Genomic DNA, 27,648 nt, shown 5'->3' with positions numbered 1-27,648 from the left:
GTCAACAGTTCGATACGAAAAATGCTTTCACGCGCAAACAAATCGGGTCGACAGTGTAAGGGGTATGTATTCTTGTTTGTTTTTGTCGCAACAAAATTGAAAATATTTCAAAGCAGGTCGTATTCCACAGCTCAACAAATATGTGTAGAGGAAAAGTTCAAATTCCATCGGCGTTTTTCGTAAATAATATAGCGTTTATACCTCTATTGCGTGGTAGAATAAAATTGACTCGCGAACTCTTATCTCTTTTCGATAAATGGTGCTATTATCCCTTACCGTTGCAAGCTCTTATTTCAATCACGAAGTCATCTTTTGTTCCTAAATTTATGCCACGACGATAAATGTTAACGTTACATAACGACGGTGATTATACTTTATGCTTGATTCACGAATCTGGGTTATTGGCCAGCTTAACAATGCCAGAATTTCGAATTACAGAATTTATCGAATCGCGCATTGATGGTTGTGACATAACGGGAACGATATAATCCTGATGTTTATTTTGTTTTCTATTGCTATAGATTCGATACGATTTACGTATTCAATCTCCTCGAGCAAACAAGTTAACCCTTAGAAGAAATTTAAAAAAATATCAATATATTTATTATTTGAACAATTTATTTTGTTAACATTTGTTTAAAAGAACATTATGCAATAGTAACACACACACAGCCAAATATTAAAACAAACCAATTGCAAGTGTACAATTCGATATAATAGTTCGGTTTAAATTTAAAACTTATGGCATTTAAGGGTTAACGGTAACTATGGTATAATCGTATCGTTCTCTATATCGTTCGATTATTTATTTCAATTTATTTTCAGTTTGTACTAATGCTTTATCAGTTCTGATCCAAAGTCGGAGAAGTTTGTCGTCTACTACCCTTAATGGGGGCAACGATGCATTTGTTAATTCCCATTGTTTGGGTACCTACTCAACCGCGACTCCTTCTCCATTGATTTCAACGTTTTCCCCAGTGAAGTCTCTCGCATCGTCCATGTGATGCTCGTTGACGCGCGTGACATGGCCAGCTTTTAATTTCCATGGTCGGTACTGTCGAGTCAATACCGTCGAGTGGCATTTTTAGCATGAAGCGGATGAAGAGGTCCCCGGGTCTCATGGTCGAGACCTTTGACGACGAAAACCGTCGATCGGTGAATAATCGATGATTCGTTGGCATTGAACGATCGAGGTGTTTTTCACCGCAAAACTTAGCTTCGACGTCGATTACTTAGGATTCTTAAAAAAGAAATCAAGCCAAAAGTTTCATTCAACCCTTTCAGTTCCAGCGATAAATGTATTATCGCCTTATCATCCTCATCTTTGAATTATTTCGACTATCTTGAACGTTGATTACCGATTTTTCGTTTTCTCAGAATCAACATTACACGAATGAAATTCAGTTTTTTCTTCATAGTTCGTTCAGTCTAGTTCATTGTAATTTAATGTAGATTTATTTATACTTTCAGTAGTGCGATTAAAGGTTACTGATATTTAACCCAGATTAGACGTGTAGCTAATATACCATCGGTATAGACGTAAGTAAGCTTAACTAGTGTAAGAAAATAAACAAGAGGATCGAATACGTACACGTATAAATATGGCTTCTTTATTGTGAAACATTTCAATGGTTATGTATTAGTGCAAATCCGGAATACTTTCAGAGGTTGAATAGCCTATTGCAATGGATCTCAAACTTTGGTCGGTTGTTTATAGGTACACTAATAAGTTAAGTTTGAGAAACAACGTTTCATTTAATTGCTAATAGATTCACGATTCCTCCAACCTTCGTACGCAGCAGCCGTATAACTCAAATTCATATATCAATAAACAATAAGTATATATACATGTATTACATAGTTTCGTACAAAAAAGAAGAAGTATTCCAGTATCGAATTGTCCCAAGAGCTTCGATTGTCGGACCTATGAACGTCGTTGTCGATCATTCTCGCGTAACGCGATGAAAGAACAAATATGTACATACATTCAGCCAGAGTTGGGCAAATCTTAGCACGAATAAATTTACGAATAAAACGTAAATATAAATTAATTCTCAGATGAATTTACAATTTTTATTCGTTATTCGGAATAAAATTTGTCCAACTCTGCATTCAAACACGGCCGTAAAAGTGTTTGTTGCTTTATCGACTGATGAGCAAAAACTCGTTGGATGTGATCGAGTCTCGAGCCGGTCGATCGTTATGGCGCTCGCCTCGACGATCGATTTCTTCGTTATCGACGCTGAGAATCGAGCGTTACCGTGCGAAATCGATAGTGTTTCCAGTCGCAGCACTCGACGGGTCTCTTCGTTCGTTGACGATAATGGCGGAAATTTCGAATGTGTTCGACTCGACTTTCGTTAGAAACGGTAACCGAATGGTTAAATAATCTCGAAAAAGACGGAATGAGATCTGACACCCCTTGAGGTCATATCTTTAAAACCAAAATCTGATGTAACCACCGCAATATTAAATATAAAAAAGGAGGCTCGCGTCGATCAGCACAGTGCATCTTTTATTAGAAACAATTAAAAAGCTTTCTTTCTGAAAGAAGATGCACCACGCCGATCCCTGTGAGCATTTCTCGTTTGATTAGGTTGTGAGAAAAACGCAAAGTGTTAGCATTCGAGGTAAAAGGAATTTACGAATACACGAGAAAGCTATGCATGGTGTCTCAAAATACATAGTGCATATAAGTAACTTAGAAGCGGTGTGTTCTTATAAAGGAATGCGAAAGAATATTATTCTACATTTTCCACAAATCTCTTCTACAAAAATCATCTTTACCAGTTGAAACTTTGCATCTCGTATGGGTTGTAGGCAATGTTTCAGATTCTATTCCATCGAATTAGCGACATAAGCAAATCAGTGATGGAAAAATGCTGTTAACTATGCACATCCAACGGCTATACCGGGTCTCACGCGCGACCATAAATTGTCCGTTCTACGATCACGAATGGACCTCGAGGTACCCGCTAAATGGCGAGAACGACACGGTCCCGTCTCTCCCGTAGAAAACCGACAACAAACATTCCATCGAATCCGTCCATCTGCGCTACAGAACCTTGAACAGCTAATGAACATGAACGGGTGGTCCATGGTCGACGGAGAACACCGTCTGGAGGCTGTCCTGGACGTTTGTCGAGCGATTCCGCTTCATTCGGCTTTGTTCTTCCCTTTGCTGCTGTTCGTGCTCGCTTTGGCGCACTCGTCGTTCACGGCTGTTTTCGCTCTACAGGATTTTATGTAGTTCTCCACGTAGAACGATCCGAACATGTAGATGAACATCACCGAGTTCAGCGTGAGTAAGAATGCGATGAATTTCGGATAGTTGCAGTTGTTAAAGAACAGCTGAACGCTGTGGAAGAAAATGATGGTGAACTGGATCAGTTGCAGCGACGTCAGATGCTTTTTCCACCAAAGGTACTTGTTCATGTGGGGCCCCATCGAGGACAGCATGTAGTACGTGTACATGATCACGTGGATGAACGCGTTGATGACGCCCAGCAGGGTACCGTGACCGTTCGGCAGGAACTTGCTCCCAATCCAGGCGCACATCGGCATCAGACCGTGGTGGTATACGTGGAGGAAGGTGATCTGACGATTCTTCTTTCGGAGAACGAAGAACACCGTGTCCAGTAGCTCGATCAGTTTGCAGACGAAGTAGAAGTGCACGGCGCGGGCCATCTGTGAATTGGAATTTTTACGGATGTTAGCATCGACAGGACCTCTGAGTGCTTTCTAATCCTAAATTTCGTTTCAGATATTGTTCCGTTTCTGGTAGGACACCCCGTGCATTGATCGTCATATTCCATAGCCGGGGTCCGCGTTTCTGGTACAACATCATATAAACAAAATACGACTGTTTATGCAAGCAAGATGACAAAAAACGACCTCACTTAGTAGCAATCTTTCTCGGTCTCTTCCGTCTTGAGTAAGGTCGCAACATTATGGAAACATGCGAACGTGGGTGAAATTACTCCCGAGGAAGCGAATACGTTATTATTCTAACTACTTCTGGTAAATTGAAGTCGTCTTAGAACGAGCAAGGTGAACGAAAGACCGAGGGGAGGAATGGGGCTCGTCCTCGATGGCGGAACAATTTCTGGAACGTTGCTATATCTAACAGTTCCTCCAAAAAGGAATAATTTCTACCGTCTACCTTGGACACCTGATCCTAATGCCTCCAGATCGGTAATAATCGGTTCTGAAAAGCTACTATCTCGAAATGTAACTCACGTACCCTCATAGCGTTAGGGTTGTCCGAGTAGTCGACAGGCTGACAGGTATAGCTGTATTCTGTCAACCAACCGCTCATCAGACCCTCGTAGAAGAGATACATGCTGAGCAGGACTTGTATGAAATTGTACAGGATCATAGCGTTCCTCAAGTCGTACGGCTTCTTGTCCCTCATGTACCTCGGCCCAGCGGATACGCTGAAGTAGGTGTAGCAGACGACGATCATGAGCAACGGACCTGGCCCCGACATCAGGAACCAATCGCTGGTCCTCGGATCTGAAATGTAAAACCACTTAGTCCGTAGCGGACGTGAGGTTCAGAGCAATAATAAACTAATAACGTTTCGTTACCACTAGCGTTGTTCATGAGGTCCTTGTACCACTCCACGATGCCCGACATTGTCCCCGATTCTTCCTCAACGGATTAATCTGCAACAGAAGCAGCAGTTTGGTTGGATTAATACAGGGATCTCAGTTTTAAAACGCAAAATGGATAGTCAAGAAATTGCTGCGATCTCGTAATCGATTTTACACTAGTTTTTACAGAATATAATACAATCGAGGATCGTAGTAATCAAACTTATCTCTTTCAGCTACCAGGTGGTAGGATGAATGCTAGACTAGAGAAACTACTCGATGATACAACAAATCAGAAATATATACAGCATCGATTATCAATTTAATCAGTAATCATGCATTACATTCGCAATCTGCAGTCATGAATTAGTAATTTATAACATCCGAGAGGTAATCATTTCTGATTATTAATTGCCGATTGTAATGACTTTTGATTAAGCGTAATCACGGACACATTTTCCCCAATGCTGATTACAGTTACAGCGACGTGATTCAGAGTCATCGGTACGTAATAAGCCTGTTAGCCCGGTGATCAGAACGCAGTTGTCCCTGAGGACTATCGAACACGGTTCATCGATGCTCGCCTTGAGTGAACAGCGTTGGAGGAAATCAATAAGCAAGCAACGAGGAAACCTCCGTTATGGATCGACGTAATTGCGGTTTCAAGTGAGAATGACTACATGGCGTCCAAAAATTCTTTTTATTGTGCCTTTTCATCGAAACACTGGAGAACACGTCTGGGTATCGATACTTCTCACAATTGTTTACGAGATAATCAATACCCACAAGACAAAAATTGAGACACAGTTAGTGTGGCATATTATCCTTTAATTTATCCCAGTAACTTATTTACAACGCTTCCCGTCTCGTCGCGTAACAGTCGAAACATCTTATTATCATAATTTCATACGTAATTGCGTTGTTGGCACAATTCATTTTTCTAACGAAGCATGATGATTCAGTAGTACATTCCTTATTCGGAATATCATACAATGAATTCATGTTTTAGATGACTAACAGAAAATCGTTATTTTCGCAGCTTCACATATTTCTTTTTGTATGAAATAAACTTTTTAATTCATTACCAGGCCTAATCACCTGGTGAATGCGTAAGTGAAATTTGTTGATCGCCTCACCGAGCATCTTGCGTATAAATAACGTCAATGTGCACATGTCTCCGAACTCCGAATACCAGCAAGACCATGATATATCGGAGCACAGTATTGGGCGGCCCGGTATAGATTTGGGTCCTTTTGAAAGCGTGCAAGTCACTCAGGCAAATAACACGACCCTGTCTGGCTGTCTGAAAGGCCCTGGGGTATTTCCAGCGAAAGGTGATCCTGCGTAAATGATCGTGAATCATTGAGATTCTACGAACACGATTCGTGGAAGCGCAAAAATAATAGCGATACGCGGCTGGTTGCTCATCGAGCCGCGTCCTCGAGCGCGTAACGTAGTCGCGGGAGCAATAAACGTCGAATAATTATCACCACCTCCTAATTGCACCCCGGATAATTATGTATAGCGTGCAATCAGTCGTGCCGCGATTGTTGTGCAGTAATTTTTTCCACCGACCAATTGGCCGAGTAGATTGGCTGTACCGAGAGTCCTACTAAAAGTCCTGTCCATCCCCTCCTCGATCGAATGGGACGAGATCATTAGTTCAGTCGCTTTCGGTTTGACCGAGGAAAACCTGCTGCCGAGCTAATTTTTTGCATACACTTGTACATTCTTACAAACAAAAACTCGATATTGTCATGTCACGTTACACGGTAAACGGACGACTATGCACCATCATCACTTAACACTTTTCTTTAGTAGGGAACTTGCTTACTTTCATTTTTCATGAGAATTGCCGCAATAACTTCCAAGATATTCATAAAAAATTCACGTTTTACACCCGATATAGGCTGTGAAATATGATCCATACATGGATCGATCGTGATATTTTAAATAGATTGTTTCTAAAGACTTAATAAAGTTATACATACGCAAATGACACTCTTTGCTATGGATTCTCTTTAATGTTTTTTCTGTCTTGGAGAACCAGGTGTTTGTGGCCACGTTGCAAAACTGACGGGGTTAGTAAGTCGACTCGATTAGTTCGACGAAGTCTCGATCGAGCGTATTTTAATAGATTCCGTTTCGTCATTTGAAATGTGTCTAGGGTTCAAAGACCAGGGTTCGAATACCCGAAACAATGAATAATGCGTTCGATTACGCGTTTCGTGCGAACAAGCAGAGAGTAATATTGTGCCAGGGTTGATAAATAATACATTTCAACGAAACAGCAATTACACGTTACTCTGTTTAACCCGCGACTAATAGTGTACTTCGTTGCAAAGTCCACGTTGGATGGACGAAAGTCAGACGAATTTTATCGATGGTGAGCTATAACGGGAGGAGGTTAATTGGCGACGCAGGGAAAACGAAACGCGTTTCGTCATTGCGATATGAGAGGTATGTCGAAATCAGCGGCAAAAAAAGAATGACTGGAGTGCCAGAGGCGGATCGTCTGGGAGTAAGAGGATCGCCTGAAACGAGGGATGCAGTTTGACTCCAAACTTGCAGATGGTCAGTTGGAAGGGAGCCAGAAACCTCGTCTGGTGGATAGTAACCAGAGACCAAGGTGAACGGGATCGTTAATGCGTGATTCTTTCTTCTCCCGTGGTCCTTTTCACAACATCTCTGCTTGACCAAAATACCTGGACGGTCCGACCAATTTTGTTTACGCGTGATTCCCCACAACAAGGGTTCCCCGTAGCGTCCCGTTTCGAAGAACGTTGCCCCCAGGTGCCTAGGATTCCCCTGCGTTCGAGTAAGCACGTGACCCCCCATTTGCATTCTTAAACTCACCAAGTCGATTCTGGTTGAGAGTTGGACGCTCCAAAAGAAGAAAGCACTCGATTTTCGTGGTCTCGAACGAACGAAAAATCTCTGTTCGCTTCGTACCACGCTTAATAAATAAGACAGAGCATGTATGGAAAAATGCAAGGACAAACCACATCGTTAAAACGGCTCGAGGAAATAAAAACTGATTGGTGGTCAATTAAAATGTTGAATGTTCTTGAGGAATATACTTAAAAGACATCGCTTCTGTTGGCGATCCAAGCGACATTCAATTTCGTTATTTCGGAATCGTTTGCGAATGTTTTCGTACACGAGAATAAAAAAAAAAAAAAACTCTAAACATGTCGCTCTTAATATGAAACTCTCGCCTGAAATATCCCAAGGTCGAGTATCCAGGAAATGCAAGAAATGCAATTCTTTCGACTGGACAAAGCGAAAACCGCGTTTAAAAGCCAACAGTGACGAAAACGAAACGGAACGGAATGAACACTGGTTTGTAGGGCATAACGAATTAGGAATGTGGTAACGGACTTTAACTGCGATATCTATCGCGAGTGCGCGCACCTCGTTCCTCAAGGACGCGGCAAAGTTGCTAAACGCGTGCCGTAATTCGATGATAACGAGCTGTCAAACCGCGGAATCGCGTGTGGCAAGCACGGGTGTCGAGGATTGATCGCTTCGCTAGTATCGGGGCTGTTATTAAAAATATTGCTAACAGGCCGTTCTATCCTCGGTGACCAGAAAGGGACGGGCAAACGAACGGTCACCGAGTTTTCGTCATAGTTGATCTCTGACGCAACGAGAAAGCCTCGCGTTCACGTGGACGCGGGAATCGATCCCTGGCTGCAATCTCGATTCATCGTCGTCGAAGGTATTGGGATCGCGGTGAAACCACCGAGTAAACAACGTGTACGGAATGTTCCCAGTCGTTGCTCACCGCGAGGAAAAAGATGGCGTCGGGGTTCAAGGCAGGTGAATTCCGCGAATTTCGTTTTCGGAGCAATTCGAGCCGTGCCACCGTCTGTGCTAAATCCCACGCGGATCCTTGAGCAAGGACCGTAGGAGTAAAGTGTAGCAAACCGGTTGCACGGTAACGGATTTCGCGTTCCGCTGCTCGAAAACAGTGCGAGCCTTTCGATTCGGGAGTCCGATCGATACCTGTAACGCTGGATCGGGTATCGATCTCATCGTAATTACATACGATATGTCACCCTGTTGCGCCATTGTTTGTTTCAACGGTAAGCGATTTAGCGGGTCGAGCGCGTGATGCAATGGATTATCGTTACTGCTATTTGTTAACGTCTATCTACATACCGCCACTGCACACGGGCTGTGTCAAATTTCTTATTCCAAGTGGGATTGGAAAGTCCTTTACCGTTTCGCCATCTCCATATTCTCAAGACTTTATATTTATCCGTTTTGGATCCTCAAAGTTTGAGTCTTTTTCAAATTGTACTACTTAACGAGCATTTACCGGAGTTCAATATTAATTGTTTTAAAGTAAACAGGAGAGTGTCTGAGTTAAAATTTTCACGCGTATGGAAGCGATCAGCTAACTGGGAATCTCATCGATAAATTTGACCCCTTTGCAGAAAAAGCATATCGTCTAGAAGAATGAAAAAATTCTTTCCGGTGGTAATTTATTCTTATTAAGCATATCAATTAACAAGTTTGTTAATAGCTGTTCTTGGCATTTGGGGAGTTTAAATTCTTGGCCGATATAACTGTGCGTGGCACATTTCACAGCTGCACGCGTGACATTGACCTTTCCACGCATTGGCGACCATGTGCCATTTTGAAATATTACGTAGTCCGTGATGAATAGTGTTATTAGAAATTTAATCTTCCTTTTGACTGGAAGCATAAATGATGGGGTCCGATGAAATCGTACCCTTCAAGATGGCTGTACTTCCCGTTCTACGAGCCACCGTCGGTTTTAAGTTAAATCTCGCAACGCCAATACTATTTTGACTAACCTCGCTGAAAGAATTATTCGGGGAATTGGTTACCGATTTCCAACTTTCTAAGAACCCGTATCGCAACCAAACTGGTTTGTAAGGTTTTAGGTTGCGAATAAACAGATTTGCTAACGTATCATTAATTAACGGTTTGAGGCAAAGTGAACTGGTCTACTTTGTAATATTTTGTATTTTTATTCCTGAGAAGTTTGACGTATGTGTAGCAATAACTTTGCCTTTCAAACTGTGAGCCAATTTTTTCGAACAGTCCCATAGTTTCATGCAATTGCATACTCTCGTACGCAGTTCAGGTCTTGTTTGGTTAATCGCAAACATAGTAATCTTCTAGTCTCATTAATTTATTCGCCTTTCATAACGCTAAACATTTTACACGTGTTTTCGTACACGTCCAGAAAGAATGCAAAAACGACCAGAGGAGAAATCGTTCGAAAAACAAGGAACCGCGTACTGATCCTCTTCGACAATTCGTTTGGCCAATTCTTTCCTCCTATGACGTCATTAATCAGCGCTCGTAAATAACTAAAGCTTTGACAGAGAGACAGCCCATGATCAAAGAACAATACGGGAACGTGAGCGAGCGTTTTGTTCGCGAAGAGCAAATGGGTCCATTTAACAACACTGTCATCGTGCCTTTTATAAATCTTCAGTATTTACAGGTTAGACGTGTCACGATCTCAATGTTGCAACCTCAAGGTAATGCACGCAGGAGAGTAGTGGAATGTCCAAGACGATTTACATAAATGGAGAATGCAAGCATCGTGGTATCTGCTCGCAACTATTCTTTATCATTCCTCTTCGCGAAAGGAAAGCCTCTAACCTGGCGCGAAACGTGAGAACATTTTTACGTAGATAAAGGGTAAGCAAACTATGATACGTTATTTGTTCGACTGAATCTACAATAAAATTGTATTTCCTGATGCATCACTGATGAAATAACAAATCTACTGCGGCGAGAGAGAAAGATCAGTATCGGCAGGAGCTTCAGCTCGTGCTAGGTCAGACAATAAAGATTCGCAACCGAACACCGGCTCGAAAATCATCGTATTTCGAATCTTTCTCATCCGTTTCGTGCATAAACCAATGAACCATCAGTGGAATAACAAATCTATTGCGGTGAAAAAGAAAGATCAGTCCTGGAAGGAGCTTCAGTTGATACTAGTCAGACAAGAAAGGTTGAAAGGAAGAAACATCAGATTGAAAATCATCGAATTTTGAATCTTTCACATCCGTTTCTCTAATTTTTCAACACATTTCATTCTCGTACCCTCGAGGTGCCAAAAAAGAATTTCCTGACCTTCCTCTACCGATGTATGTCGACCACTCGCTGGAAAATTTCAAAAACGTTTCGTGCCTTTGAGGTTCTATCAAAAAAAAAAAAAAAGAAAGGAAATACCGCGTGTAACAAACAAACAATTGCAAGCGTTCACTGGAGAAACGAACGATAACCTGACTTCCCTCTAACGATTTACGCCGATCATTCAGCGTAAAATTTCAAAAACGTTCCGTGCCTTTGAAGTTGCACTAAAAATAATGACGTATCGCGTGCAACAAAGGCGCGCAGCTGGAAACGTCCAGTGTTCATGGATCGGACAACAACGATTAAAGAGGTTGCGCGTCCGATCTCGTAAGAGCGTTCGAAAGGAACGTCGCTCTCCCTTTTAGCCGCATTTTACTTTCTTGCCGTTTTATGGACGAAGGGCGGTCAGGCGCCATGACCGTGAGTGAGAGAAACCGACTCAAGTGGCCGCAATAGCGAAACCAAGTGAAACACGTACCCGTAGTTCCAGTTTTTTCCCTGATTGTGATGTGTACGAAATATCATCTTGCTTTATCTCGGTGATGTCATCCCGTTTGGCAAATGCTCGTAAAAAGTGGTAGGACTAGGAAATGGAAAGTTACTTTTCTATGTCGCGCTTGCATAATATTTTTATCTTGTCCATTAATTACGTTTGCCAGCCAGGAAAGTGTTCACACGGCAAATTAAAAGGCGAGTTAAGTACCTGCTAAAAAATACACGAGAGGCTGCAATTTATATTCGAAAATGTCGCATACGAATTCAAGGCCCCAGATTCCCCATCCCTGGTGACCTAACTAATGGAGCCCAACTCAGAGGCCGATCAAGGACGCAGAATCAATGAAAAATGTATATAAAATCGTGTTCCCTTCTCGACCTTATCCTCAAGTTATAGCCATTCACATACTGTGATAACTTCTAATTGCAAACTGAACATAACTAGCTTGGAACTGTTTGGAGAAGCCAATCTCATGCGAATATCTTGAGTAATAAGATGCGTGAACTATTGGAAACTTCATGAGATGCTGCACGTCGAGTATGATTTATGAATTTCTTAGGCATTTGTTTAATCATAATTTTTAATCGTTTGAAAGGAAAATGCAGAAACACTCCATAAATGTCGTGTACACTTGTCGAGTCCAGTTGTAAGTATGATCTTCATTGCTTAGCGTTTCGTAAACCATTTGACTCTGTTCACGGAAATATTCTCCGTAGAAATAATGTTAAACGAGGCGTCAACGATCATCAAATACCAATCGTTCCACGCAAAAAAAAAGTAAACAGCATGAATTAGAATTTCTGATAAACTTGCCACGCTATTTGTTATAGGGTACTTGCGATTTTAAATTTTGCAACGTCAATATTTATGTCGTCACATTGTGCACCGCTCGACAGTCTAACTTCGACGCGTTTATCCCCACGATTAGAGAATTATTGCTCAAATAGATTCCACGTGTGACATGTTACGAATAAATTACGTAGCATCGTAATCACCTGTTAGAAATGTCAATGAATTTTTGCAAGATGGAAATGAGAGTCGTTTCCCTTGGAATAGAAATTAGAATCTTTGGCAGCACGGTACGGTTGCTATTTCGTAATCCATTTCATTTATCGTGAATTTAATTTAACTATTCTAGGTATTAATAAGTATGAGAAGGTTGACATTAGGTGTAATTAGACTGTATTTTTTTATCGTTGTATAATTCTAATCTTCTCATACGAATCATTGATTGAAGAGCACTCGCCATTCTTATCTAACAATTTTATCGATTGCCCAAATCGATCAATTTTAACAGTAAAGTAAAGTTGTTAGGTAACATAGTTGATTTGCTTTTCGATGGACGATACAACAGTCCATGAGAATTACAATATGAATAATCGATTATACTTTAAGCGCCCACCTTTCAACCACCTTTAACTGCGAATGGTAATCAATGTAACAGGCTTTAAAAAATGCGAGAACAACAACCCTTATCTTGCTCGTTGTCGGGCATAAATTGACTTGAACGACTAATTTCTCATTGTTTCTTTTAACATATATGTTTACGAAACGATACGAAAGCGATTTGTCATCTTTATTCATTTATACATTAAATTAAATGATGCACATATGTTTAATTAATATGAATCTTTCGACTTCAGTTGTTGGGTATTGTCGGCATGAAATAAAATTAGAAATGAAAATTTTGCAAATTGTTGTACATTTTATAACATCGTCATTCGGTCGACGTCACTCCCACATTTTCTTCCTATTTATGGTGCACTATATGTGTACTTGATCCTCTACCTGTCCAGCAATGTAAACGAGTACACACCAGCGTGAGTAACAATATTATTCTGGATCCTCGAGATAAACCAAACACCAGCAATATAAAATTTTGACTTTCACGGATAATTTCGCAAGAGTCTTTCTTTTTATTTAATCGCCATACGTATTTATAAACAGGATTGTCGGTGATTGAATCCTGTGATTGATTGAACGCAGACTTTTTTGTATCGAAGATCGATTCAGCAGTGAAAAAAGTTAATATGGCTGAATCGAATATGAGCGAATTTAGCAATGTTCGCATTGTTTGAGCTGTATTTAGCGCAAACATTCGTTTTATTTCGAGATTCACTGTTCCCCGTAATCGTTTCTTTTCCTCGATCGAGACAGCGTATTAAGCACAGCCGCCGCCAAACAAGCGGTGATCGAGCGGTTTCGTATTCCCGCTCACATTCTACACCTCTTGCACTAATCTCTTGCTGTTTTGCAACGCTTCTAATGCGAACGCGCGGCTGTTTAATTTATTCTGGCAAATCTGGCGCGGTGCTTATTGCCTTGCGACCAAAGCAGGGGCGTGAACGACGGAAACTCGTCATAGCAATATTTCTATCGATCATTGTCAATTCATTCACATTCGTTGTCCGGAAAATAAACCGAGCGAAACATTTCTCACGGAATCGCGATCACGAAACTAACGATACGGAAGTCTTTGGCAATAGCGAGTGCAAAATTTTCGTTTCAGCTTTTTCTTTGGGGGCTGCTTCAAGAAGAATACTCTGAATTGAACAGTGTCTTTGAACATTTTTGAACTGCATTCATATCAAGACTAATTAAATACCAAGCTACTTTGATCAATTTTGTATTTCATAATACGTTCGAGAAGAGAACCTTTGCAGCGACCGATCGTTGAACTCCGCAGGTTCCTCTTCTACGCAGGACCTGCTTTAGATCTAGTCGCGCGAGCCTAGTCACGCAATACGCTACGCATCCCTAGCATAAACTATCGCATGCTTGTGTAAAAGCAGTCCCTGGTTTCAACGTAAACTTCACCTGGCAATTTGCACTCGGTGGCAATGGCTGGTGCATTTCCCGTTTAAAACAGGTTCAGCATTCCAGCGAATTAAGGAAAACACTGATTGACCTCTGATTCAGGTGTCAGGTGAGCGACTCCAACCTCGAAGAGAAGGATATCCACCAAAAAATGTAAGATCGATTGGTTTCCCGAAGTTGATCGTCAACGACAATTTTACATTTCTTTTTTTTTGTAGCTACTCGAGTTTCAATCATTGAAGGGAGAAGCAAAGTGATAGTTTATATGTAAGGACGATAAAAGAACACATCATTTACAGAATTAATTTTTTGTATTAATAATTCTGTCACATTTCTTCAGACGGTAATATTTATTCAGATGGATAAGAATTTTGAAATTAAATGTCAATTCTAGACGCGAACGTGTTTAATAATCCGTGACGATAAAATTGATTAAATTGTACAGTTCTTGATTGCTTAAATTGGACTGGTTTAAAGTAAGTATTATTCGTGTTTACGTCTTGCATTCAATATTTCCCATGTTAAAGAGAGAAAAATAAATGTTGAAAATTATAGTCTAAATTAATCGATCAAGGTTTAAAGAACCTCGATTCACAAAGTTAACTAACAGAGCGTCTAAGACAATTAAGGAATCAACTAACAGTCCCAGGATGAATCTCTACCAATTCCCTCTTCACTCGTGGAGCACGACGCGACGACATATTTCTGCGCACACTCGTGATTCGATGCTTTCTGATTACAAAATGAACAGAGTGGTAAAAAAGATCGTTAATAATCACTGACCTCTGAAAATAGAGTTCGTCGGTGGTCACGTCAACAAAGGAATCGCTCCAACGAAGAAGATGATTCTTCAAACGGAAAATCACGATCCACGAGGGTGGTACGGCCCTGTCTCGGAGAGATGCTGCACGATGTATTTATCCCCAGCCCTCGGAAAGGGCGTACGACGCGATGGTTGCTCGAGGAGAGACTAATTCGATATTAGGAGCTAGAGAGGATGCTCTGGTCGGGCCTCGCGTCGGGTATCGTGTGGTGTGCTCTGTGGATCCGAGGAAGATTGATCGTCGTGCGATCGCGACCGCGAGGGAACTACTGTCGGAGTGGTAGCTGAGAGTCTGAGTCCGTCTCTCGACACGCACCACTGATGGACGCTCAGTGGCAAGGTTCTCTCTCCCTTCGGCACGGCAGCGAACGTTATCCTTCACGTTCTGACAACACAAAGCTGTACTGTCGTAGTCTTATATCTCTTCCAAGCAACCACGCTCGCGGCTTCGCTCACCAAAGGAACCGATACAAACGCGATCTCCTGATCATATAGTCGGATCGTCAACAATCGTCTCTACAGCACGTCTCGCTTATTCTGACCTTCTCGCCGCAAAAGTGTGTCGATTATTTTTCGGTGAAAGAGAGACGAATATATCGATGTCCGTGAGCTGCTAGTCGAACTAACGATATGTAGGGAGGAGTTAGGAGAATATTTGAGCACTAGAGTAGTTTTTCCATTGCTTTGTGTATCTTGAGAAAATGTATAATGAACAAAATTAATTATCGTGTTACGTATATTAGAAGGAATAGAAGTTAACTTTGAGGTCACAGCATTATTGTATAGCGTATTAGCATGTTAGTAAGGAAACTAATGAAATGCGCTGAAAATGATTTAAACAATGAAACAGTCGTGCATAATACCTACAGAAAATGTTTGTTCATCAATATCTATAAGAATCATGATCTATTATCAACAAGAATATTACTCTTTTCTTTGTTGGATATTGTTCTGGATGAGCGTCGAAGGACAGGGTTAAATTACTTTTATTTTGTCGCGGGTTATCGCGGTCAGCCGTATTGTAATTAGTCTATAAATCGACGATTCGTACATGACACGCAAATCACATCTACCACAATACATTATCCATATTGAAAGTAGTAGAAGAAGACATTGTGTTCGCAACCGTGAACGGAAGTAACGTTATTAATATTTACGACTACGATTGTATTCTGGCTTTCTTCAGGTCAATCTTTAACGATACGAGATCGGGGAAAAAAAGAAATTGATACATATTATTACTCGGAATAAAATGTTTCCGTATACGGAGGAAAAAGAATCTTATTACTTTCCTTCTTTGATGAATCATTTGCTACCTCATAAATTAGCAATTATATACCATGAGGAGATGGAAAGAAAAATTTATTTCCGATCGATGCGTTCGACGTTTGTTCAGAGATTTTAAATATTCACTAATCCTGACATTAATGGTGATATTATTCTTAGAGGACAATTATGAAGATGCAACAGGATTATACGTGAGTTACGAGGTACTAATTATTTGACTTTTATAGGAAACTGATACATTAGCGAGACCCACTGATTGTAAAATGTCATTGGAAAAATTGATGTGCAACGTATGGTCGGACAATAGACGTTGCAAAATTTATAGACTTACAGTCGATGCTATAAGAACCACCACATAGATATATGTATGTATTGTCTCTTCCGACATCAAACGTGACAGTAGATAAACTTAATCGTGCTTAACAAATGTGTAATAAATAGTTGCTCAAGGTAATAAATCATCCGACAGTGGTCCTTTCTAATGCATAATTGGTACGGTTTTATACTCGTGGTACTAAAAATCGAGCTTCGGACAAGCTTTCAACACACCTTCGAGCAATTCATTTATAACAATTAACGGAACGACAGACAATTTGCCAAGAAAGAATTAAATAAATACTGATGTGATAGGTCAGTAATTAGATTACGCTACCGCATGGGTAATGTGAACGGTTCTCCGGTTATGCAGGAGCTTGTTTAGTATACAGTGTCAGGATCTTAGTGTCATTATGACCAGCTTGCCTGGTGATACGTTGATATAAACATTTGCTGCTAAGACTTGCAGCGTTTGACTTACATAGTTCAAGTCCGCAACGAGCTACAATGTAAGGGTACATCGTTGGATGAGGAAGACAAAGTTGATACTTTCCTGTCTATTATCCTCAACGGCAACACGTGCTAAATATAAAAATCGCTCGAGAATCGATAAACCTTGAACGACCAACTACGGGAAAAGTATTTCATTATCTCCTTTCACGCGAGAAAAATCCTTCGTTACACGACTATGTCGTTCCACAGCGTCACTGTAGTCGATGATGTCCGATGATTGACACGCTCTTTAACCGGCAGTGACGGAGCTCTAAGCCTCTTCCGTTTGGAATAATTCAACTGACCACTGACCCAACATTTTCAGTTGAAAGAAGAACGATAGGTATTCTATTTTCGACTCACGATTAACATTCTCGCTCGACGCACATTCTGACATTTTGGGTCGATACACTGGGAACGTCGTTATTTCTTCTTTTTTATTAATTGAATGAGGCATCGCGCTTTTACAAAAAGTCATTTCCTAATTCGAGGGAAAGGATATATACCTGAAAACTAAACACGCAATCTTCGCCCTAGGTGTAACGAGAAAATGGATAATTCTCGTATTTTATGTTAATCGGACAGGAACAAATGCATTCTTCGATAATGCTTCTGGGAAATTCGCGGTTAAACTTATTTCTATCAGTCCAGAAAATCGAGTAGGTTACCATGACTTCGCGGAAAGTGTCGTAAGCGTGATTCCACTGTAAATAACTGGTTAGGGTTCCTATTTTCACGCTCAATTAGTAGTAGTTTCATCAAATCAGCAGAAAATATCCTACCGTTTCACGACGAGTTACGACCACGAAGAGTAAACAACATAAAACTTAAACGAGTAATCGAGCGTTAAAGCCTATGGATTCATGTATTGAAATGGCTGCGAGAACGTAATGTTACGTAATTGAATGTATAAATAAGTTATCAGTCAACTGTACAGTAACATTATGTCATTTTGTTTCATAATTTCGTTAATTTATTTCATTATGCACGTCGAAAATTCCAGTCCGAGTTCGCTTTCAAACTCACCGTGTATTTTTAATTGCACGTTGAGGCCATCGAAAAATCATGAATTTTAATTCCACTACAAAAGGACGTCGGATCATATTAATGTTTCCTTTTTATCTAGCCAAATACGAAAACGAAGCCTGGCGGGCTAAAGAGCTCGGGTCGCGCGTACAAATTAATTGGTCCCAAGATCGAAGGACTCGGCGGAAGGCCGAGAATGATTATAAACGCAGAATATTTTCGTCTATTGGAAAGTCGTATATCGACGGTGATTATGGGCGGCCGTGTGTGAAACGTCGCTGCACGCGAGCGCGCTTTTCTCCTCCGCGTAACGTTGCGGCGTAAATAATGACTGTTTAAAAAAGAAGCCACTCTTTCGATATCATCGTCGATGATCGTAAATACGGGGGAATACAATGACGGGGCGGTTCGAAGCCTCCTGGGACGACCGATTGCAGATATTTGCAGCTTGCGTAAATCTGGAACTCTAAATTGCAAATAAAGTGTATTGTTCATATACATGGAATACACATGACGCTACGGAATCATAATTACACGAACACTCCGACCATTAGATTTAGAATTAATTTTTAACGTGGATGAAATAATCATAGTTCGATGCGCGATTATCCCTATTAATTCTAGATCGGCTGCTTTCTATATTCGTAATTTACTGAAACCATGGGATAATTTTTTTAACCTCTGTTAGATGCTTTTCACGATGTTATACAGGTACAATATTGTCTTTGCTTCCATCCAACGGTATACAAAAGTTTTTAAATTAAGCTTTGTTTGTCGTTTCAGGAAGAAAACGGATAACCGTGCAACGCCCAAGGAAAACAAGACAGCTTGCGACTTCTTTGTTTGCACGATATCTCACCGATGATTCCGCGCAACACGAAAAAGCCAATGTGACAAACCATTTTCTAGGTACGCTCGGAATCGTGAATGCGCTTCGCGCAGCTCCTTTCTTTCAATTAGATCGCGAGACTCTTCCGTGAAATAGAAGCTCGTCGACAACGCGACAAACAAATACAAAGTCGTTGTTTACGGCAGGAAGTGGGAGCAATTATACATGATAAGCTATTTCCAATTCTGACGCAAGATTCGCAAGGAAAATTCGACGCGTATCCGGCCGATGCGCATCCTGTTTCCACATATTTTTATTTTCCTTCGATATTTCGCAAACAGAATTCTGGTTCGAGATGACAGTACACTTTCGTATATTTTTATTTAGTTCAAGCTACATCTTTACGCTGCGCGATTGCAAATAATATTAATGACTTCTGTATCCTACGATTGCATCTTCATAGTCGCCTGGCTCGGTGAAAATATAAAGGCTTAACCTTAATAATTCCAAATGTCACCCAATGAGGCTACCTCGTAATCGCTCGATCATCGTGCCCTTAAGAGCTCGGTAATGAACCGTTCTCTGCCATCGATTGACGACTGTTCATTAAAACCGATAACACCTATGACCCGAGAGTGACCAACGATTGATCGTTTGCTCTCACTGCCAGGACATCATTAATATTACCAACGTAACAAATGGCCTGTTTGGTACGTTAGTCGAAATCATTGTATAATTCATTAGTTTTCTCGCCACTCGGAATATATCAGGACACGCGATTTTCTAAGAATCACGACTCTGTCATTTTTATTTTCAGAATTTGTTCATGATATAGAACGAGGTGTTCAAAGTTTCATCAAAATTGGTACGCCACCGTTACGTGATAGTCCTTCTAAGGATGCTACGTAGGAACAAATGAAAGGGTCGGGTCGATAATTGGCCGGTCGCGCTGTAGGATCGATCGCAGAACATCGTCCATCTCGCAAGTGTCGTTGTTTGTCTCAATGATCCCTAATTGCGTGTCTCGCGACCACTAACAACGAGTTGCCAGACCAAATGAAACGGTGCTTTATCGAGGAATCGAACACAAGGTGATTCGTTGACGTCGAACGCGTGCGTAACAATCGGTAACGTTGCGGGCCTTTGATACAGGACCGTTTTAATTCGAGGTCAACATTGTTGTTGGACATCAAAAAACTACTTCGATATACGGTTTACATACAATGCTTCGTAGTTGCATTATCTACTTTAATGGGGGATTAACAAGTCAATCTTAGGTCAATGTCTGTTGGTTAATTGTGTGAATTATTGGAAAGAAATGACGCACATGGTTTACGAATGAACGGTGCTCTGGCCTACTGCGTCTAAAAATTTAAATACACTGAACTCTTCTTTTCGGATCAACGTGAAGTCTATTATGCGAGTTACTCGTCTTCTTATTTTCATTTATGAGAGAGGAGGAAATAGTTTGGCGCAGGTATGCGACAATCGTAATACCTTCTCGAATGACAGATGTAACCATCGAAAGGGTAAAAGATCCTCGCGTACTTGAAGTCGAAGCGGTTCCATTGCGTTGCGTCGCGAGACATAATTCTCCGCAAGTTATCAATTTAATTGCACAATTATATGAAATTACATATCCTCGATAACATCCGTTTTCATCGCACCGGCGATCGTTCGATCGAGAGTGAGAATATATCTGCATGCTTAGAGTTGCTATCGAACACAGATACAGTTCTTTTAAAAATTAAACAAATTTGTCATTCGTTTTGCTCTTGGTATAATCACTCAGTCATATACTTTTCTCATAGTCGTACAAGAAATCTATAATCGCATACTTTGAACATATTCCGACTTTTATTCTACGCTCCGATTTGAATTGAATTAATCTGTACAGTTTCACACTACAAAGTAAGTCCTATTCCAATAATCATTTAGCTAAACAACCGATATACATATGTAAAAAGGAAGTAAAATTTCAAAGTCTGATTATCCAAAGGACCCACGTGAAAGCCACAGGTTAAATATTTAACATTCTCATGCAAAACGTTTCTCTAATAGGCTGAAGTGTTTAGCTTGCTATAAACCGAGTCAGCGGGGCTGACGTTGAAGGAAACCTTGGCGCAATATGGGACCGACTAGGGTAGTATCGCATAATTTTTCTGCATGAATCGGCGCACGATGCGCCCTAGATAGCATTAGCAAAGCAAGTTCAAGAATAACCATCCTAGGCTTCGAGAGAGCAGCAAGGTTAAAAGCATAACGCAAACCAAGTTTGATACTCGATGACGAGGCGATCGATGTCCAATTAATTGATCGAAATTTGCGGTGAATTAATTAATGATTCGAAGCGGACGGTGGAAAAACGTAATTATGCGGAGACGCGTTCCATTTTGTTTACCGATACTCGCCGTTTTCTTCGAGAACACGCTCAACAAATACGTTCCGAATTCTGTTGTTAACCTAATTCGCAACTAACAAAACACGATAAAAACTCGAGAACCGACGAGGTTCGCCTCGGAATGCCCAGCGATCGAATACTTAATTAATTCGCAATGAATTCGTTGAACAACTTTTTAACGAAGCGTGCAATAACGCTCGAAAGTGGCGAAGCTGGGAATTAAAAGAGAAATTAAATTACAATTCGTCAGACGATTACGAAAGTACGTGGAATTACGTTACCCAATACGCGAGGCACGTTAATGGCGTCTTGGAAGTGTTGGACGATAAATTTTAGATAAAAACAATGTCATGGCCGCGCGCACGATCCACTGATTTTACTATAATATTATTATATGCACCAGATGGATTAAGAAAGGATGGTAGGTGACGAAACTCTCAGGAATACTGTTGGTAGGTACAGTCAAACTTCAGATGTAAGGATTTATAGTATTGGAAAGGTTCTTGAATAACGAATAGAGGAACTGGCGCTGCAGATATAGTTGCAACATTACAACATTCCAACAATTTTTTTATACTACAATGCCCAGAAGGCTTTGCGGCAGCTGTAGAGCTCAAAGGAAATCGTAGCCAAGTACGTATGTATTAAGTATAGTTAAACTACGATTAACCAGCGTAATGTGGGTCGAATCAGGCAGGATATATCGTGGGCCATTCGATAATCGATACAAAAAATGAATTCTCTTGCCAAGAAATGCAACTCGCCTTTCAATATGTGTAAGGTGTTAGAGGTATATACATATACAGTCAGTCTCATAAATATTCGTACCCTCTGTGTTTAATGAAAGAATTTATTTAAATTAAATGATAGGTTCGATGTTTTTAAATAAATGTTTCATTACAACCTATCATTTAATTTAAATAAATTCTTTCATTAAACGCAGAGGGTACGAATATTTATGGCACTGACTGTAGGCCCTACAGGTGGGCATCCTTTCATGGAATGATTCTACAGGTAAGGCGAGTAAGGTGAAAATGAAACGGCATGAAATTACGTAAATCTTAAAGAAAAATGAATTTAAATCTGCCTGATTGTATAAATGCATTTACTCGTTCATTCAAAATCTTGGAAAGTTTCGAAACCTATTAAGACTTGGATCAAACCATTCGAGACCAATCAAAACTTCAAGAGCCAGAGCTGATCCTAGGGCGCTCCTACGCAATCATTCCATATTACAACATCTAGAATAAAGCTTATTTACGAGGAGTAATCTGTTCTTCATTTTCTCAAGCATTTGCATCTTTATTCTGGGAACTTGAAAATGCATTTCCTGCTACGTTAGCCACCCACATCCATCAGGACTCCATATCAACCCTATCGGGAGCAATCAAGAATTTCCAAGACAATCTCGTCTCAATCTCAATCGGGAACTTCCGAAAGTTTCAAATCTGCCAGCAAACTTTGGATTCGACGTCCGTCGCTGCTGGAAAGCGGAGCTGGTCGAACACGGCGCAGAGTGTCGGAGGAGCGATAATGCGACAGTGGGACCATCCGGTGGCTCCATCTATGTGGAGTAGACTCGGAGGATTGGCTGGTAGCTCGCAGGCGCATTTCCCGGTGCATTCTCCGGTTCGAGCCTCGTCTCGCGCGTCGCCGTCATTCCTTCCCCGCGATCCGTCGACGGTAGTGCTCTTTCTTCTCTCCGCGTACCCTTTTTCGTCCTTTTCTCCCTACGTCGTCGGTGCTCACGCGCGTGACTCCTAGGCACAGTGGATTCGGTTGATCGCTGCTGCAACAGTTGCTTCCAGTTCGCTTCCTGTTTCGGTTTTCCTCTCCGTCCAGTTTCCTCCGCCTCGTTCGGCTCCGCGCGATACCACTCCGATCTCCCACTCCGCGGTCGTGTTTCTTCTCCGTTCAATCAGCGTCGGTCCCCCTTCCGTCCGCTGACCGATAAGCGTCCCACTGTCAGGGTCGAAGAAAGAAGAGGTCGGGGTCCGTGGTCGCCGCCAGCTGTTCGACGTCGAGCAGTCCGCCGTCTACTCGCTGCCACTTTTGTTCCTACGCCTCGGCTCATGGCGTGCCGAGCCTCCGGATACCGGTCTGGCCCCAGGACCCATCCGGCCCATCGCCACGCAACGGTCAGGACTGTCGTGTCGCTCGACGGCTGCTTTCGACGACTCACCAAGGTACCAGAGAGAAACGAGGTAAACAATGAATCGCAACCATGCGTAAGCTCCAAAGTGGCTCGAACGAGTGCGGAATAGGATAGGGTCCGCTTTGTTTTGTTCTCGACGAACAGGTGAGAGGGTCACGGGCAATCGAGCCTCGAGTAGCTGAATATCAATTATCCGAACGCTAAACGGGACCAGCGTTGAGTTATTCCAACCTCCGTAATACTAAGAATACATTTATTCATATGTTACTATTTCTACTGTGATCCAAATATTGTCAATTAATACAGAAATATTTTACGTGGAACGAAATTGAATAATGCATGAAACGATCGTATATAATTTATAATATCCAAGGAATATCACGAGGGATTCTATTATCTGAAAATCCTATCGATAGTTTATTCTATCAAATAGTTATTCGAGCTTTCATTCATTCGGGTTTTGTGGTTCTACTCCGGAATGAAGTTAACGTTTGATCGACGAGGTATTTGGTGTAACGGAATGTTCGACTAATAAAAAACAGTTTGCGTGATCGCCAGGTACGGCATGAAAAACGAAACAAACATTGGAAGCCACATACCACTCCGATGCCGATACATCTAAACCAAACTATATGTCCTGCGATTAAAATGAATTTTCTAAATGAAAAATGCGAGCATCACACATTTTCGCGATGCATGCAAGGTGTCGAGCCAATCGCATGATTAATTCTCGAGATTTTATCAACACCAGGTCAAGGAAACTCGTTCCAAGGAAAACTCCTTTGAAGTTTTAAGTTATATTCCCTGACCTTTATAGTGTTCTCGAGAAGTGAAAACTTTTTTAAATGCTCGAGTAGCGCCATCAAATTTCGAGCACGTAATATCGAGATCTTGAGACTACGGAGACTTGATATGAAAAATCGATTAATCCTCCGAACAAACAAGAATGCTGTTTCGAGCCAAGTCCTTGTTTGAAACATGTCGCTAAATGAATTTTTCCCAGCGGGTAGGCGGTCTGTTGGCGACAGGATCATGCTTATAAAAGTTGAGTTAAACGATTCATGTAAAATCGAGGTTTACTGGAAGTTTGCCTGTATATTCGAACCGCTATCTTCTTCGCGAACGGGTCACATCTCTGGTGGAATTGTATTAGATTCCGACAGCAAGGTTGACTCGAGAGAAATGATTCTTACGCCTACTGGAGTTATCTGTCGGGGCTCCCGATAGTGTCCTTTGTGACTCGGATAACAATGAAGGAGCTAGTTATTCCGAATCAAATACCTTTCTAGCAGAAGAAAGCTTGCGTTCGTGACCTTTGAGTCGAGGAGGAAGAAAGACGATTAGATAAATGTATAAACTCTTTGTTAATTCCTCGCGATGTGCACAACATTTATCACGCCAAGTATAAATTGATTACATAATTTACGACGTACTTTTCGTTGCATAAACAACAGACGACGAATCGTTTATCCTTCGCTCCTTTGTTGAAAATTTATTTTTGCCCATCTCGACTGTACGTTTGTCGATGGCTCATCGTACAGACGTCGCGGGTGTCTATTGTTTTTGCTTTGTTCCCGGTCCTCTTGCTTGCAGAAGTACGTACTCTGCAACGACAGTCACGTCTGTGGCACTAATGTCTCGATAACGTATTGTTGCGGTTATAATAGGAACGGTGTCTAGATTGCATTGGCAACATTTGAGCAGCGGCTCCGAGTAGCAGTCACGAATCGATTATTCTTCACGCGAGAGCACTCGTTTTGTAATTTCTTATCTTGATTGATCCAATCGAATCAGAAACTTCGTTGTAAACACAGACTGCTTTCGATTCCTTCTTCTACTTAAAAACATGAATTCGTCAATCGAACAACACGCAATTATATAAACGTAAAAGTTGAAGGTGCTTACGGTACATTAATAAAAGTTAGTCGACGAGATAAAACGTATAAAAAAAAGCACCAATTTGTTTTTTAGAAGTCCAATTTAAAAATGTTTCCACAGCATAATTGAATCTACGTTACACAGAACTGCTGGGCACTTTACGAGAATTTATTCTCATTTTTCTTTTGTTAGTAGAATTTAATTAAACTCGCTAATTGCAAGGGTTCGCTATGAGGCATGGCGCGTGTTCAAAGCAATCTAGCTACTTGGTCGACGACAGTATATTAAAGTTGATTTTTTTATTAGCTTACTCACGGTACTCATTTTCATGGTAGTTCGATACAAATAGAATTTGTCGAAGGGAACAGAATTAGTTTGTCTAATATCGCGTCAAATATTGTTGGAACCAATCCAATATCTGACGTACTCGAAAATATGATTCGATCAACCAGCAGAATACAACGGAACATCTGCAACCGTATCGAACGACAATTTTGCATACACGAATAACCAAAGTTATCAGGCATTATGGTTGTATGGTATTTAGATATCGGAGCGATTGTCGAATGTGCGCATCTGCTTGAGATAGCAGAATTCGTCCAAAAATAAACTCGCAACGCATGACAGTTTTCAGGAAATCTATATTTCTTTCATAAAAACGAGCATCTCCCCTCTTGCTCCCCTCGCTGATTGCGCAACGAGCTCCCTTATCAGACACCGGATAACGCGTGGGAGGCGCGCTTCATCGGCAAAATTTCTGCCTTGCAAGCGTCGCGACGACTTTCAGGTCCACGTGCTTTGCATTTCCGAGTGACCGCGATTAAAAACCATCGAACGCGATGTGGGTCAGTCGGGGGAGCCGTGACACGCGGCTTTTCACTCAGACAACCTTGAACATTATCGGGCCAATTATGCGTCCGCTAATCTGCCTCCGATCCTATTCGTGACGTCGCTTATCGAGTCACACGGGAGACATTGCCAGAACAGCTGAATCGGAATTTGCTCGACTTCATTAAGCTCTCAGCCCCCATCGTCCCACGATGAATCCCATTTTTAACCGACTTCGAAAAGGAGGAGGTTACTCAATTCGACATGTATATATATATACATTTTTTTTTTTTTTTTTTTAATGTCTGTTCACCGATTACGCCGAGATGGCTTGATGAATCGGAGTGAAACCTCTTGCACCTTGTCGAATATTTCTTCCAGTTGACCGCGTAAAAGAAACATTTTGTGATTTGTCATTTTTAACCCGTTTTTTTTTTTAAACAGAAACATTTTGTCTTGCTTCTTACTCCGAGACGGATAAACCAATGAGATTGAAACTTCTTGCATCTGGAAGAGCATTTGCCATTTGGTCCCATAACAAAACATTTGTCCTTGTCTTATTTGTTACCACTTTATATCATTTTTTATTGCAAAAAGCGTACTATTTCACGTACGTTTGGCCTGAAACCGATTAAATCGATGAAACCCCTTACATTTTGCTGCCGGAGAGGTTTTCGCAATGATCACAGATGCAAAAATTTATGAATTTCTGTATTGTTTATAACTATTGTTATCGCAAAATTCCTATTATACGATGTAACTCGGTGAGGAAAATACCGAGCGTCATGGAACTTTCTGCATTTCATAATAGATAAATTCGTGATGTTCCCATTTGCAAAAATTTATGGACACTTTTATTGTTTAAAATTATTGTTGGTGCGAAATTGTTATGCTCTGGTGTAACTCGACAAGGAATTTACTAAACGCAATCAATCCTTTCACATGTATTTGCACATGTATTCCTGATAATCCCATTTGCAATTATACAGGGTGTCCAAAAAATGTTGTATGTCCTTGAATAGAGTGTTTCGGGGGAGGGGGGGGGGGGATTTGAAACAATTTTTTCTTAACGAAAATGTTGTTCGAGGCTTCGTTAAGGAGACATTGACAGAAATCCCCGACCAATCAGAGCGCTAGTATGCCGGTGGAGCTCCTGCGGTAGCATAGGCCTCGCCTCCCCCGCGAAACAAGCCTTTTCAAGGACCTCCAACGTTTTTGGGTCATCCTGTATATTGCTCATAACTGTTGTTATTGCATGAAACCATTGGTTATAGATTGCCACTAAAAAGAGTGAAATAAAATAATTTTTTGGAAAAAAAATTTAACCGACTTCAAAAAAGGAACAGTGAAAAGTATGAAATAATTTCTAGTTAATTTATATGAATACGCACTAGCTCTAGATATAATTGTTTAATTTGTATGGGAAGATGCAATTAAAGGCATGAAATAATTTCTAGTTAATGTATATGAATCTGCATTATCGGCCAAGCACTCCATATTATCGACAGAGTGATCTGCATTATCGACCGAGCACTCTACATTACCGACAGAGTAACCTGTGTTATCGACCGAGCACTCTA

The 27,648-nt window shown here is 41.0% G+C and overlaps 2 protein-coding genes across 3 annotated transcripts in view; one reads left to right on the top strand and one right to left on the bottom strand.

The window, feature by feature from the left end:
* Nucleotides 1-27,648, top strand: part of LOC128888332 (DNA fragmentation factor subunit beta) — an 85,712-nt gene that overhangs the window by 48,240 nt on the left and 9,824 nt on the right. Inside the window, exon 2 of one of the 2 annotated variants that reach the window (XM_054145072.1) lies at nucleotides 22,550-23,393. In XM_054145072.1, coding sequence (XP_054001047.1) covers nucleotides 23,280-23,393 — 114 coding nt within the window. In that variant the 5' untranslated portion in view covers nucleotides 22,550-23,279. Of the gene's footprint in view, nucleotides 1-22,549; nucleotides 23,412-27,648 lie in introns of both variants that reach the window. The other variant, XM_054145071.1, reaches the window with a different exon arrangement.
* Nucleotides 1,836-15,457, bottom strand: LOC128888340 (elongation of very long chain fatty acids protein AAEL008004). The gene is made up of 4 exons (XM_054145092.1): nucleotides 14,818-15,457; nucleotides 4,590-4,667; nucleotides 4,244-4,515; nucleotides 1,836-3,687 (listed from the first exon to the last, which is right to left on the bottom strand). The coding sequence occupies exons 2-4, from the start codon at nucleotides 4,636-4,638 to the stop codon at nucleotides 3,157-3,159; spliced, it is 852 nt and encodes a 283-aa protein (XP_054001067.1). The 5' UTR covers nucleotides 4,639-4,667; nucleotides 14,818-15,457; the 3' UTR covers nucleotides 1,836-3,156.

This window comes from Hylaeus anthracinus, unplaced genomic scaffold (genome assembly GCF_026225885.1).
Source record: "Hylaeus anthracinus isolate JK02 unplaced genomic scaffold, UHH_iyHylAnth1.0_haploid 11994, whole genome shotgun sequence".
Taxonomy (NCBI): Eukaryota; Metazoa; Arthropoda; class Insecta; order Hymenoptera; family Colletidae; genus Hylaeus; species Hylaeus anthracinus.
This window is presented reverse-complemented; position numbering and strand designations above follow the sequence as displayed.